Consider the following 15187-nt stretch of genomic DNA (forward strand, 5'->3'; position numbering starts at 1 on the left):
CCCTCCCCTCTAGAACCCTCAGTTTGTTTTTCAGAGTCCAACTCAAATAAATAAATAAAATCTTTAAAAAAAAAAAAAAAAGAAATCTAAAATTATATGGGAAAAAGCTCCAGGAACACGTTTTAATTTTTTATTAGATTTTCTGAGGGTGGGGTATGTGGAAGGAAAAAAGGAAGGAATGACAGTGTCTCTGGTTATATTTGTTTACTAGTAGCTATATTTCATAGAACATTAAAGAATTTAATTTTTTTTTTTTTTTTTTTACAGGAGCAGCGAATGAAAATTGACAGAGAATTTGCTTTATGGCTGAAGGACTGTCATGAAAAGTATGACAAACAAATAAAATTTACATCTTTTAAAGGAGTAATTACACGTCCTGATCTTCCTTCTAAAAAGCAGGGCCCCTGGGCGACATACTCAGCAATAGAATGGGATGGAAAAATATACAAAGCAGGACAGCTGGTAGGTTTAACTTATTTCTAGATTCAATTTTTAATAGAATTTGAAACTAAATTAGATGTATTAGAATTTAACAACAAAATAATGCATGTATTTAGCTCCTCAGGAGCCAGGAAAGAATGAAAAGGTCAAACTGATTTTAATTACATAATTTAACATGGCAATTTTTAAAAACCTGTTTGTTCCTCCAAAGTCTCAGCAAGGTTTTTATTTTTTTCTTACACTAAACTTTACTCAAATGCAGATTCTTAGTTTTTTTATGTAATATGAAGTAATGAGTTTTTTACTAAATTTTTATTAAGTACGTGCTGCTTGTAAATCTGCTTGTTGACTGTATTATGGAGAATGAAGAGATCTAGGAGAGGTCTTTTGTCCTTAGGGGTATTATAGTCTAAAATCAGACATAACCTACACATAAGTAATAGTAAATGAGAAGGGAATAAATGCTGTGGAAAGAGAGGAAACTGGCAGTTTGGAAGGAGAAGAGAGGATTTTCTGACTTTGGATGGGCCTGGGAGAAGAGCAAATGATGAAATTCTTTGGGCAAGAAGTGGCATTTGTACGGACCTTGAAAGAGGTAGAGGCTTGGGTGTTTGTACAGATATTACAAAGGTCGAAGGGCATCCATTTACTCTGTAAATTCAAGTCATCATCATATATTTAAAGCTTTGGAATTGGATGTGATCACTAGAGAGGTAGTGTGTGTAGCTAGAGCCTGGCTTTTCCAACATACAGAGGGGTTAGAATGAAAAGGATGAGCTAGCAAAGGAAAATAAAAGGGATAAGCTGATGAGATACAAGGAAACTAGGAGAATATGGTATCCCTGAAGTCAAGGGAAGAGTTACAAGGAAGAGGAAGTGATCACTTTTGTCAAATTCTGTATGGTTGTTGAGTAAGGTGCTTTCTCAGAGACCATAATCTGAGCACAGACGATACAGGTAAGTGCAGTGAGACAGCCAGTAGTAAAGTTGGATTGTCCTGCAATCTGTTGTGTGTGGAAGGAAATAGTTTAGAAATGAGCTGAAAATGTAGATTGTGTTTAAACTCTGGTAGTCCTTGCCGGGAGTTTCTGAATTGGACTAATGAAAATTATCCTTAGATTTTTAAAGCCAAGTAAGGGAAATACCATAGGCAAGCTTTAAGCCAATTGATTTGAAAGAAATAACTTTTAAGAGTTTGTAATTACTGTTCAATAGTCTGAAAGCAAGATTTTATGGGGAGAAAAGGGTTTGAGGTATGTTGGCTTTCATAATTGATTTTGAAGGATTTATGGACCTTTAGACAACATGCGTAGCTATGACATTTTTGTGTGAAGAAGCCACTGTGTCTTTACAAAGATTTGTTAAGAGTAAGTGGAAAACTTATATAAGTAAATATAAATAAATATAACTTTATTAGAATGCTTTTTTCAGTAATTTTTCTGATAGATACTGAGTTTTTCCCTTGGATGAAATAGTTCTATGAAATAGTTATTAATATTAATCCTGTTTTAGTAAATACTAAAAGCCTTTTTTCTAAAAACTAAATATTAGGTCAAGACAATCAAGACACTTCCTCTCTTTTATGGAAGCATAGTAAAATTTTTTCTTTATGGTGATCATGATGGAGAAGTATATGCCACAGGAGGAGAGGTTCAGATTGCAATGGTAAGATAGCAAGTAATAAAAAATTTTTATTGAAAGTCTCTTGGTACTGCTTACTTTTGTTTAATGCTGAAATAAAGGTACAGTATTTTATATTTTGCTAGCATTTATTTTATCTGTTGGATAAAGTATTGTTAGCATGAATTTTTATGTTTCTTATTTGGTCTTTTAAATAATCTGTAGAGCTTAATATCTGTATGCCCAATATTTAACAAACGTGTATGTTATTTCTTGTGTCAAAGTAATTTTGTCAAGCATTTGTAAATTTGTAAAACATTTTGTCCACATTGGAGTAAAAATTGGGAACCAGAATTCTTTCTCAAGAATGAATAACTCCAAAATTAAAGTGGGCTTTGTCCTTCTACCATGTTCTTGTTAATATTTGAATGATATTTAATTATGCCTAAGGAGGTTACATGAAAAATAGAAATAAACACTGTGGTATAATGTAAGAATAGCTATTATGTTTTATATACTGAGTTAGGGTAACATGTTTCTTCCAAAGAAACAAGTTTTCATGCAGCTGAATTTGAATAGTTTTTTTTGAAATGTTGATATAAATTTTTTATTCAGGAACCTCAGGCGCTGTATGATGAAATAAAAACTGTGCCAATTGCAAAACTTGATAGGACAGTTGCTGAGAAAGCTGTGAAAAAATATGTAGAAGATGAAATGGCAAGGTAATTCACATTTCAAAATGCGGGATAAGAATAATAAACTAAAAAATGAATTGTGCTTTTAACTATTCTTGAGCATGTTGTTATGAACATATAATAGGACATTTGTAATCTTAGATTTACATATTGTGATGAACTTCTTGCTGTTAAAAAAATGAGAGCTCTGGTTGTAAAAACAGAATCCTGTATTTGTTTTATATAAAATTTCCTCCTTTTTCTATATCTAAAGTGTTACTGTTAGAGGCACTATGAATCTGGTATGGTAGAAAACAACTTGGTTTGACCTACAACTAGAAGAAAATTGTAGTAACTGTTGAGAGGTAAAGATTAGTACAAGAGAAATAAAAGAAAGTAGAAAAACAAAACTCTTTGTAGCTCGTTTTTTTTTTATTTTTTTAAGGTTTTATTTATTTGACAGGGAGGGAGGGAGGGAGAGGGAGAGCACAAGCAGGGGGAGCTGCAGGCAGAGGGAGAAGCAGACTCCCTGCTGAGCAAGGAGCCCGATGCAGGACTCGATCCCAGGACTCTGGGATCACGACCTGAGCTGAAAGCAGATGCTCAGGCGCCCCTGTTTGTACTTCTTGTATAGCTAATGATGCAGTCATTTTTATTCTTAGTGAATCTAATAATTCTTCTATTAAAAGTTTATCTTCTCTTCCAAAGGTAACTTGTATCATAAAAGAGCTGAAAAACCACAAAAAAATGGACAATTCCTGGCTCTTAATACCAAGAGATTTTGTATTATTGTTTCATTAGCCACAGTAATGGTTACGGAGGAAAAACTTTTTAGATTGTTAATCATATAGAATTTTAGCTTTAACTTTTCAAAATATATCAGAAATAAGTATTAAAGTTTCCAGTGACTTCTGTTTATCTAATTAAGACCATAATTAATATAGTTCATGAAACATTAATATGCTGGTTTCATAATAGGCTCCCTGATAGATTGTCAGTAACTTGGCCTGAAGGAGATGAATTATTGCCAAATGAGATTAGGCCTGCTGGAACCCCCATTGGTATGTTTTTTTTTTTTCCCCTTAATAGTGAAAAATGCTTTTCGTGTGCTTCATGTATTTAATATGTAAAAGACTGTGACAAACTAAAATGCAATGTTAAGACCTAGCAGGCTCATCCCTGTTTTTGGGTGTAACTGAGACATTCTTATTTTAAATTTTGGACTGATAGGTGCATTAAGAATTGAAATACTGAATAAAAAAGGAGAGGCAATGCAAAAGCTTCCAGGAACAAGTCACGGAGGGTCAAAGAAACTCCTGGTTGAGCTCAAAGTTATATTACATTGTAAGTATACAAACTAATTTGGATTTTTTTTTTAATTTGGATCTTTAATATTGTTCTTAAATGTGTAATGCAGGTTTTAATATCTTCATATAATTATTGATCTAACAAGCTGATAGACACAGTAGATTTACGTTCAGAAATTCAAATGTGTTATGACTAATTTTTAAATTGATATTTTTGTGGGGATGGGGTTTTTTTTTTTTTTAATTCTATTCTGAATTTTCCCAAGTTGGTAACTGTGGACTAAAATAAGATATGGTGTATATATGCATAGGAATTTGTACTAGATAGGAATTCAGATTAGATAATCCATAAAATCTATTGTAAATCAAAAAACTGTGGCTCTGAACCTGTGTGCTAGAAATACTTGCTTTAGATTATAGGCCTGGTATAGGAGAACTGGGTATTATTGCTCATCTTGTATTTCCCTAATTTGAATAATCTTGTTTGTTTCTTGTCCATTGTTTTTGTTTTGACTGCCTAAAGGAATTTTTACTTCTTATGTTTAATAATCTATTCTATCATTATATACTTGTTTGTCTCATCCATGGTTTTTAAAGGCACATTATTTCAGTATATGTTTATTTCCAACATTTAGAAACTAGTCAATGATAACATTTATACTTATAAATGTGTTGTTAGATGTCTCAGCATTGAACAGTTTGACTAACTTATTTTACTGAAATACTTGCATTTTTGGCCTCTGTGACACCCTACACCATACTTCTCCAAATTTGTGTGTGTTTCTGTGGCTTAAAACAACATATATTTATTAGAGTTCTGTAGATCATACATTCCAGATGGATTTCATTGACTAAAATCAAAGTGTCAGCAGTATTGAAGGTTGCCTGGGTTGCTCATTTGGTTGGGCGTCTGCCTTTGGCTCAGGTCGTGATCCCAGGTGCTGAGATCGAGCCCTGCACTTGGGCTCCCCTCTCCCTCTGCTGCTCCCCCTGCTTGTGCTCTCTCGCTCTCTGTCAAATAAAATAAAATCTTTAAAAAAAGGTGTCAGCAGGATTGCATTCCTTCTGGAGGCTTTAGGGCAGCCTTCCCTTTTCCACATTCTAGAATCCATATCCTAGGCTTGTGGCCCATTCCTCCATCTTCAAAGTCAGTAGTATAGCATTCTCCAGTCTCTCTGTGACTCTGACTCTCCTGCCTCCCCTGCCTCCCCCACCCCGTATTATTTTTTTCATTGAAAAATTTATTATGTTAAAATATATAAAACATAAATTTATGATTTTAACCATTGTAAGATATACAGTTCATTGGCATTAAATACATTTATACTGTTGTGCAGCCATTAACCACTGTCCATCTCTAGAACTTTTTTATCATCCCAGACTAAAACAGTAGTAATAACCTCCCCATCACTCTGTCCCCACAATCTCCTGGTAACCATTGTTCTACTTTCTGTCTCTGTGACTATGATTCTTTTAGGTATCTCAATAAAATACATGAAATCATATTCTAGTGTATGTATGTACCATATTTTGTTTATCCATTTATCCATCGATGGACACTTGGGTTGCTTTCATGTTGAGGTATTGTGAATGATGCCACTGAATATTGGTATGCAAATATCTGTTTGAGTCCCTTATTTCAATTCCTTTGGTTACATACCCAGATGTGGAATTGCTAGGTCATATGGTAATTCTAATGTGTAACTTTCTGAGGAACTGCGATACTGTTTTTCACAGTGGCTGCAGTCTTTTACACCCCCACCAGCAATGCACAAGTTCCAGTATCACCACATCCTTGCTAACATGTTTTCTGGGTTTTTTTGGTAAAAGGCATCCTAATTGGTGTGAAGTGATATTTTGTGGTTTTGATTTGCATTCCCCTAATGATGAGTGAAATTGGGCATCTTTTTGTGTGCTTACAGATATCTCTATATCTTTTTTGGAGAAATGTCTATTCAGATCCTTTGCTCATTTTTTAATTGGATTTTTTATTGTTGAGTTGTAGGAGTTCTTTATATTTGGATAATCCTTATCAGATACTATATAATTTGCAAATACTTTCTTTTCATTCTGTGGGCTGCCTTCTCACCCTGTTGGTGGTGTTTTTTGATGCAGAAAATGTAATTCTGATGTAGTCCAATTTTTTTTTTTTTTTTTTAGATTTGAGAGAGAGAGCATGTGCGGGGGCGGGGGGGTGGAGGGAGGGGTAGAGGGAAAGAATCCCAAGCAGACTCTGTGGAGCCTGACATGGGGTTGGATCTCATGACCCTGAGATCACCACCTGAGCTGAAACCAAGAGTCGGACACTCAACCAACTGAGCCACCCAGGCGCCCCCAGTTTTTCTGTTTTTGCATTGTTGCCTTTGGTATTCTATCCAAGAAGTCATTGCCAAATCCAGTGTCAGGAAGCTTTTTTTGGTCTAAAATTAGTTTTATCATTTTAGCTCTTACATTTAGTTCTTTGATCCATTTTGAGTTTAATTTATATACATTAAATTTTTTTGCATGTGGATATCCAGTTTTCATGGCACAAATAATCAGAAACACTGTTCTTTCTCCATTGAATGGCCTAGGCATTCTTGTCAAAAATCATTTGACCATACATTCAAGGGTTTATTTCTGGGCTCTCTGTAAGTCTCTTCTTATGCCAGTAGCACATTATTTAGACTACTGTAACTACGTAGTAAACTTTGAAAGGAAATGTGAGTTCTCTAACTTTGTTTTTCTTATTCAGGATTGTTTTGGCTGTTTGGGTCCCTTAAAATTCCAAATACATTTAGCATGGGTTTCCTATTTCTGCAAAAAATGGTACTGGGGTTTTGATAGGGGTTATATTGCATCTGTAGATCAGTTGGATGTTATTGTCATCTTAACAATCCATGAACATGATTTTGTATCGTCCAAGTGTGCTGAATTTATTTACTGACAGATAATAAAAAATAAAGTCACTTGAGGGACGCCTGAGTGACACAGTTGGTTAAACATTCGACTCTTGGTTTCAGCTCAGGTGGTGATCTCGGGGTCATGGGATTGGGCCCCATGTTCAGCTTCCCACTCGGTGTGGAGTCTGCTTGGATTCTCTCTCCCTCTCTCTAAAATAAATAAATCTTCAAAAAAGGTTACTTGAAATAATAATCCTTTTTTAATGTTGTCATGTCACCTACTTGATGTATGTTTGGTTTTGTTTATGAATTGCTGTATTTTAATTCTATTTTTTCAATTTTTAAGTCATTTACATAATTTCAAAGTCAGAAATAAACCTTCAGAGAAGTTATGTCATCCCTCTACTCTGTTTACTTCCTTCCTGTTTAGGGAGTAATTTTATTAGTTTTTGGCTTATCTTTCCTGTGTTTCCTGCTAATAATGCCGAGTAGGAACAAATATATCATTTCTTACCCTTCCTTACAAAAAAGGTAGCATATTTTATTTATATGTGTGTGTGTGTGTTTTTACTCCTTTCTCATAACAGTAGGTCATTAGATCTTAGCAATTCTATATAAATAAACTGTGGTATTTTAGTCTTGAAAACTCTTAAGGAAAATTATTTTTAATATCAAAAGAAAATTATCTAATCTTTTGTACCAATTAATTTTATTCATAGATACATTTTTAAGAATTGAAATAAAGGAATTTTAATGAGCTGAATGAATAATTTTCATTATGCTGTTCACTTGCATAGGATAGCTTTAGATCCTTTGATGAAGTTTCAAAACAATTTCTAAAAATGTACAACAAATAAAGATATTTGATGCCAGTGTGACATTTCATATTCATGTTGTGTATTCAGTTTCTCAAGGTATAAATATTTCTTTTTTCTTTTATTAAGCTTCAAATGGAAATAAAGAAATCATTTCACATATTAGTCAACATGGAGGAAAATGGCCTTACTGGTTTAAAAAAATGGGTGAGTTATTATTCTGAACGTTAAAAATTATATCAGTATTATGTTGACTTGATTTTTAATTTCTTCTTAATTTGTCCAGAAAATATTCAGAAGTTGGGGAATTATACATTGAAATTACAAGTTGTATTGAATGAAAGTAATGCAGACACTTATGCAGGAAGACCACTACCATCAAAGGCAATTAAATTTTCTGTTAAAGGTAAGTGAAACACTATATACCTACATATTATACTAAAGGTGGCATTTTAAATAAAGGGAGAATAGATAGATAGGTAATTCAGTAAAAGATGTTTGGCCAGTTGTGACCATCATCTTAAAATTAAGGCTTTATGATTCTGCTTCATAATCATATTTCTTTAAGTTTTTATTTAAGTTATAGTTTTAATATGCAATGTAATATTAGTTTCAGGTGTACAATACAGTGATTCAATACTTCTGTACATCACCCGGTGCTCATCACAAGTTCACTCCTTAATCCCCATTTAATCCCCTCTTGCCTATTTAACCCATCCTCTTGCCCCCTCCCCTCTGGTAATCATCAGTTTGTTCTCTATAGTTAAGAGTCTCTTTCTTGGTTTGCCTTTGTCTCTTTTATCCCCTTTGCTCGTTTGTTTTGTTTCTTTGATTCCACATGGGTGAAATCATATGGTATTTGTCTTTCTCTGACTTATTTTGCTTATTAGCATAATATAATCCCTAGCTCCGTCCATGTCATTGCAAATTCATAATCATATTTCTTTAAAATTTTTGAAGGGATCATCATTTACTTCTCTTATTGCTGGTAACATCTAAAGCTATTCTGATTCCTGACCTTTGCATGTGTGAGCTGTTCTGCCCATTACCTCCACCACATTCTTCCCTTTTCCCTGATGCCCAGCTGTTTGGAGAATCTCTTTTTGTTCTACTTTCTGAAATTTTAAATTCTAGGAATTTTTCTTGAATCACTTTGATTTCCTACTCTGTTTTCTACATCATCTCATATTAAGACAGTGGACATCTTGACTGGTGTACTAATATTCTTTTTTTCTACTTTCCATCTCTTATTTACCTGTGTTATGGGAGATTCCTTTAACATGACATGCTACTACACTTTCTATTGAATTTTTCCTTTCTGCTGTCATTTTTTATTCTCTGGCTATTCCCTTTTCAAAGCTTCTCTGCCTACTTCATGAATTCAGTGTCTTTAATAATTCCCTGAGGGTATTAGTGGTGGTCTTTTTTGAAATATTTAAACTTTTTTATAATCTGTTTCCTCCATGTTGGTTTTTTTTATGTTTGCCCTTTCATATAGTAGATGCTCTCTTACATGTCTGGTGATTTGCTTACGTTTAATCATAGGACATTTGAAAGCTTTTCTTTCATTTGGAGTGATTATGGGAATTTTTAGATTTTCTCTCTTGGGCTGTCTAGATTCCCTAAAGTAGAGCCTTCTGGTCTTCTGCTAGGAGGGTAAACACCTCACTGCCAGCATTTGGGGAGCAAGCTGAGGAAGGCTGTTGGGGGGTCTCATATCTACTATATAATCTTTTACTTGGTATTTTCAGCAAACCGTGACACTTTTAGTAGTGCTTTGTCCCTCACTTCTTAGCCCTACTTTTTTACCTTTGTCAGAGAATAAGCCTTCTGTCTATTGCTGGGGCTAAGGAAGGCAGTTGACTGGTTCTGTGTATTGAGGGATGGGGATCTAGGGAACTCTTTTTTTTTTTTTTAAAGATTTATTTTAGAGAGGGAGAGCGCACATATGGGGGGGGAGGGGCAGAGGAAGAGACAGAATCTTAAGCAGACTCTGCACTGAGTGTGGAGCCCAACACGGGGCTGGATCTCACAACCCTGAGATCAAGACCTGAGCTGAGATCATAAGTTGGACAGTTAACCAACTGATCCACCCAGGCGCTTCTACCACATTCTTTTAATAGCTGCAGAACACATTCCATAGTATAGACATGCTATAGCTGAAGCAATTTTCTATTAATGAACATTTAGGTTGTTTCCAATTTTTTGGCTATTACAAACCATGTTTCTATATGGAAAAAATTCATGCTGCTTTGTGTACATGTGCTAGAAATTCTCTAGGGTGGATAAAAAGTAGGATTGCCAAGCTGACATGTATATGCCTTAACATTTTAAATATATTTGCTCTTCCAAAATGTTGTACCAGGGTACCTTCACCAACAGACCATGAGAGTTCTAATTTCCTTCTGCTCATTCCTGGCCAGTGTCTGTACTTATCCTAGTTGGTGGTTAAATTATTTATTAAATTTTGCACCTGTTCTCACTTTTCTTGGGCTCTCTATGTCATCTATGAAAACCTATTCATTTGCTGTGCCCATTTTAACAGTTTAAAGCTGTGGTTCTCAAATTTGACTTTCTATCTTAATCATCTGGAGAGCTTTTTAAGACACTGGTCTGTGGATATCACTCCCAGAGTTTCTGGGTTTGAGTGAGCCCTAGAATACACGCTTTTAATAATTTCTCAGAGGATGGCTGAAACTGACTAGAGAACACACTTTAAGAAGAACTGGTTTATAGAAAGTTTTTATGTATTCTGGATTTTAATCCCTTGTTGCAGTGTTGTACATATTTTCTCCTATGGAACATCTCTTTTAACTTTGTGTATTTTAACTAATAAGATATTTTAAACTTTATCAAATACATTCTTTCATAGCTGTTGAGTACAGTAGTTCCCCCTTGTGTGCAGGGGATGTGTTGCAAGACCACTCCCAGTGGTTCTCTTGAAACTGCAGATAGTACCAAAATCGTATATATACTATTTTTTTCTGTATATGCATACTGTAATGAAATTTAATTTATAAATTAGGGACTTTAGGAGATTAACAATAATAATAAAATAGAACAATTATAATAATATACTGTAATAGAAATTATGTAATATGGTCTTTTTCTTTCTTAAAATATCTTATTTTACTACTATACTTACTCTTCTTGTGATGACGTGAGGTGATAAAATGCCTATCTGGTGAGATGAAGTGAGGTCAATGACCTAGGAATTGTAACATAGTTTTAGGCTACTGTTGACCTTCTGACAGTATATCAGAAGTAGGATCATCTGCCTCTGGACTACAGTTAACCACAGATAAGGTGTGGGGGACTGATATTATGTTTTGCCTTAGTTTTCCCTATGATAATGTTATAAACTTATTCTTTATTATATTCTAATAATTTCATAGTTTAAAAACCTTTTTTTCTTCCTCTAGAATTTTACTTTTATGTATAGTGAGATAAAGATCTAACTTTTCCCAAGTGGCTTATAGATATAATTTATATAAGTTTCTCACAGATTTAAAATGCCATCTTTATCATAGTTTAGGTTCCTGTATATAAAATATGGCTGTTTCTGACCTATAATGAATTTGTTTCTCATGTTTACTTTTTTTTTTTTTTAAGAGGGTAAACCAGAGAAGTTTTCATTTGGTCTTATGGATCCTCCTTTTCGTGTTGGAGTCCCATTCAATATCCCTCTGGAGTTTCAGGATGAATTTGGTCATACTAGTCAACTAGGAAATGATATTCAGCCAGTTTTTGAAGCAAGGTAATTTGAAGGATCAACCTATATGTGACTTTTCATATTTACTAAGCATTGTCTTTTTTAGCTTAAATTATTTATGTGTTTAACTTCACATTTGTCATTTAAAGTTTTTAGTGTGTTTTATAAGATCTGGGGGATTTATTAAGCCCTAAGCTATGCTTTATGACTAGAGTGTCATATATAAAATGCTTCACTAAAGTTTATTTTGACTGAATTTGCTGTGAAAGTTGTTTAGGTGAGACTGATAGCTCTGTCTTACTTCATTTTGGTTTTTTTTTGCAAGTATGATATGAAATTAGGACTACTTAAACTTAGTGGTTTGCTCACTCTAATAGGTTTTAAAACTGGTAATACAATTTATTTTGATTTGTTTTTAAAACCATAACAATAAAATTTATGGTTTTATAGAAAAAATTTATAGAAATTTGGGTCTTTCCATAGAATTTACCTTTATTTAATAGTTCTTTAGAGTATTGTGATTGACTTACGTTAAGAAATAACTCTGAGAAACTTAACAGTGTGTCCACTGATATGGTTGAGGGTGTTCACTATTTCCCGTTATCTTTTTAAGGTGCTTCGGGAGAAATTCTTGTTCATTCTGAAGAGCATGAATGCTAAGTGTTTCTTTTTTGCATTAGCTGCCAAATTGGTCTTTTTGAGCCCACTTTTTATGTATGCTTTCTTCTGTTGTCTCTATGTACTTTTTCCCCTCGTGTTGTAATCATTCACTCTTTTTTTTTTCTTTTTTAAAGGGTCTATCCAACAAGAAGATCTAACGATTGTAATTGTTCACTCTTAATCATCTGAGCATGTGCTATATTCCAGGCACTTGCTAGCTAGACCTATAGAAGTGATTAAGAACATAGTATTTGTCTTCTAGAAACTCACAGTGAGATAGTTTAGTGATTAGATTTATAGCATGGTTAAGTTCTTGGAAAACAATACATAGTTACAAAAATTTTTAAAATGAGTTGCAAAAAGTGATTCTTTTGACCTATTGCATTCATTTGAATATTAAACAGTAATGGAATAGTTGAACACTTAAATGTGTTTGTTTAAAAATAAAACACTGGAAGTATCCCTTCTAGTCACAATTGGAAAAATATTAGCGCATTATTTGATACCTATTATTGATTATAACTCCATCATCCTATCCTTGATAGGATATTCTTACATGAGAAGTCTCTGTCACACGTACATATTTATATTTTGGGTTTTGAACTTAAAAAAAATCCTGGTGGCATGGCTGTGTGAATTTATCTTCAACAAAGACAATTTCCTTAATGGGTTTCTTTGTTTTTTTGTTTTTTTCAGTGTTATGTGAATTAAAAAAAATCATTCATGCATGTAGCTTTAAATAGTCAAGTAGTTCGGTAAGGCTTATTATAAAAGAACAGTTTCTCCTCCCTCTGCTCTCTCTGACCTACCCACAATCCACTTCTCAGAGAACCCTTTCGAGTTTCTTACTTGAATCTACTGGTAACTACTGCCATATATCTAAATTTTATATTGCTGTTTCTTCATTCTTCAGTTTTAGGCATTCTCTCTTGACTTAATGGCTATAGACAATGACGTATTCTCTTAATACCACTTCTGTTACAAATAAGCTTCCTTCCTGTTCCTCTGTTCCTCAATAAAGTTTATATTGTGGCTTGGTCAGTATTTAGTCCTTGCTTTATTGCATTTATGTAAATAGTCACTTACTTTATTGTACAACTTTGTTGCTACTATACTTTTTCTTTGCTAAGTTTATGACAGATTAAACTCTGCCAAATTGGTCTCCTCTTATGATGTTTTAAGTGCATAGATAATCTATCAGTTTCATATTTTTGGAGACATCTCTGTCATCATTGTTTGCTCTTTCTGAGGTCCTTATTTTTTGGTACTGAACCTTCTGACTGCTTCTCTGATTTTCCTAATTTTTCTGTTTTTCTTTTTGTGTTTCTACTTTTCTTTCTGACATATTTTTCAACTTTATCTTTACAACCTTTCCATTGGGTTTTTCCTGCTGCTCTATTTTTTTTTTTAGGATTGTATTTATTTGTTAGAGCACAAGCAGGGGGGAGCGGTAGGTAGAGAGAGAAGCAGGCTCCCCACTGAGCAAGGAGCCCAGTGCACGGGACTCGATCCCTGGACTCCGGGATCGTGACCTGAGCCAAAGTCAGTTGCTTAACCAACTGAGCCACCCAGGCATCCCTCCTTGCTGCTCCATTTTTAATATCCCAAGAGTTTTTCTTGGTTTTCTCAACTTTTTTTTTGTAGATCTTGTTCTTATTTTATGAACGTAATACGTTTTGTCACTGTTTGCTCTTTCTGAGGTCCTTATTTTTTGGTACTGAACCTTCTGGACTGCTTCTCTGATTTTCCTAATTTTTCTCTTTTTCTTTTTGTATTTTTTTTTTTTTTTTTTGTATTTCTACTTTTCTTTCTGACAGATATTTTTCAACTTTATCTTTACAACCTTTCCATTTGGCTTTTCCTCCCTCATGGTGTATCTTTTACTTTTATTCCCTCATCTTACCCCTTGACAAGAGTAAAATGTTTACACTCTAATGACCTACATGTGGTCACAGGCTATTTAGAAATGAAATTGCTCATGGTAATAGATTAGGGAATCTTTAGTGTATATTTTAACGAGGTTACATCATAAGACTGTACTTGATTATTTGGACTAAAATTGCTATTTAGTTTAATAAGTGCCAGAAACTCTCTAACATCTCACTGGATGAAAGATTTGGGGGAAAAAAAAAATACATGGCGAAGTCTGAAGATTTCCCTAAACCTGGCCTATTTGGGTATTTCCTTTTCTTGACCTATGTGCATGGTCTAGCATTTGATTATTTCCTGCCTTGTATCTTATTTAATAAATGAAGCTTTATATTTTATAATTTATCATTTACAATGTTTGGCCCAGTGCTATCACTTATGGATCATTTGTCTTTGTAAAGAAGTTCTTGGGAATTTTCTCCTATTGAATTATTTATTCTATTTTTTAAAATACTATCTTATTAGAAAAGTAAATTAAACATGAGAATGGCATATGAGAAGGTTACACATTTGCAACTTATTTATAGGTAATGGAGGGGAAGTTAAAAAATAATTTGTTTTTTCCAGTGGTTTATCTTTACATTATGAAGAAATAACCAGAGGACCGAATTGTGTGATTCGAGGTGTTACAGCTAAGGGCCCTGTAAACTCTTGTCAAGGCAAGGTAAGCATTGTACATAAATGTTTTAATACATGCTTATTTCCTGTATGATAAAAATGAAGTGGAGAATTTAAAATGGGATGGGTTAGCCTGGTGATGGGTATTAAAGAGGGCACGTACTGAATGGAGCACTGGGTGTTATACGCAAACAATGAATCATAGAACACTACATCAAAAACTAATGTAATGTATGGTGATTAACATAATAAAAATAAATAAAATTGGATGACATAGTTTTGTAACAGGATGACAATATGGGGTTCCTAAGAATTAGGATCATGTCACTAAACTTACCATTTACATCTCTAAGGGAAACTAGCATGTTTGCTATTGTGTAACATTTATGAATTAAATATTTTTTAAGTGTTTTCATCTTCATTCCATTCTTTTCACATTCAGAGTTATTTTATCAACAGTTATCCAGTACTAGGTTTCTTTTTTCTCTCCAACTTTTAAAAATTTTTGAATATTAATTTTAGAACACAA

General features: G+C 33.7%; 1 protein-coding gene across 1 annotated transcript in view; it reads left to right on the forward strand.

Annotated features, from left to right (window-relative positions):
* Positions 1-15187, forward strand: part of SMCHD1 (structural maintenance of chromosomes flexible hinge domain containing 1) — a 125506-nt gene that overhangs the window by 47259 nt on the left and 63060 nt on the right. Inside the window, exons 13-21 of the mRNA XM_081802545.1 lie at positions 268-462; positions 1993-2106; positions 2677-2783; positions 3714-3796; positions 3966-4079; positions 7869-7946; positions 8026-8145; positions 11352-11496; positions 14608-14704. Coding sequence (XP_081658671.1) covers positions 268-462; positions 1993-2106; positions 2677-2783; positions 3714-3796; positions 3966-4079; positions 7869-7946; positions 8026-8145; positions 11352-11496; positions 14608-14704 — 1053 coding nt within the window. The remainder of the gene's footprint in view (positions 1-267; positions 463-1992; positions 2107-2676; positions 2784-3713; positions 3797-3965; positions 4080-7868; positions 7947-8025; positions 8146-11351; positions 11497-14607; positions 14705-15187) is intronic.

The sequence above is a fragment of the Leptonychotes weddellii genome, chromosome 13 (assembly GCF_054177405.1).
Source record: "Leptonychotes weddellii isolate Sample4059 chromosome 13, ASM5417740v2, whole genome shotgun sequence".
In the NCBI taxonomy this organism is placed as follows: Eukaryota; Metazoa; Chordata; class Mammalia; order Carnivora; family Phocidae; genus Leptonychotes; species Leptonychotes weddellii.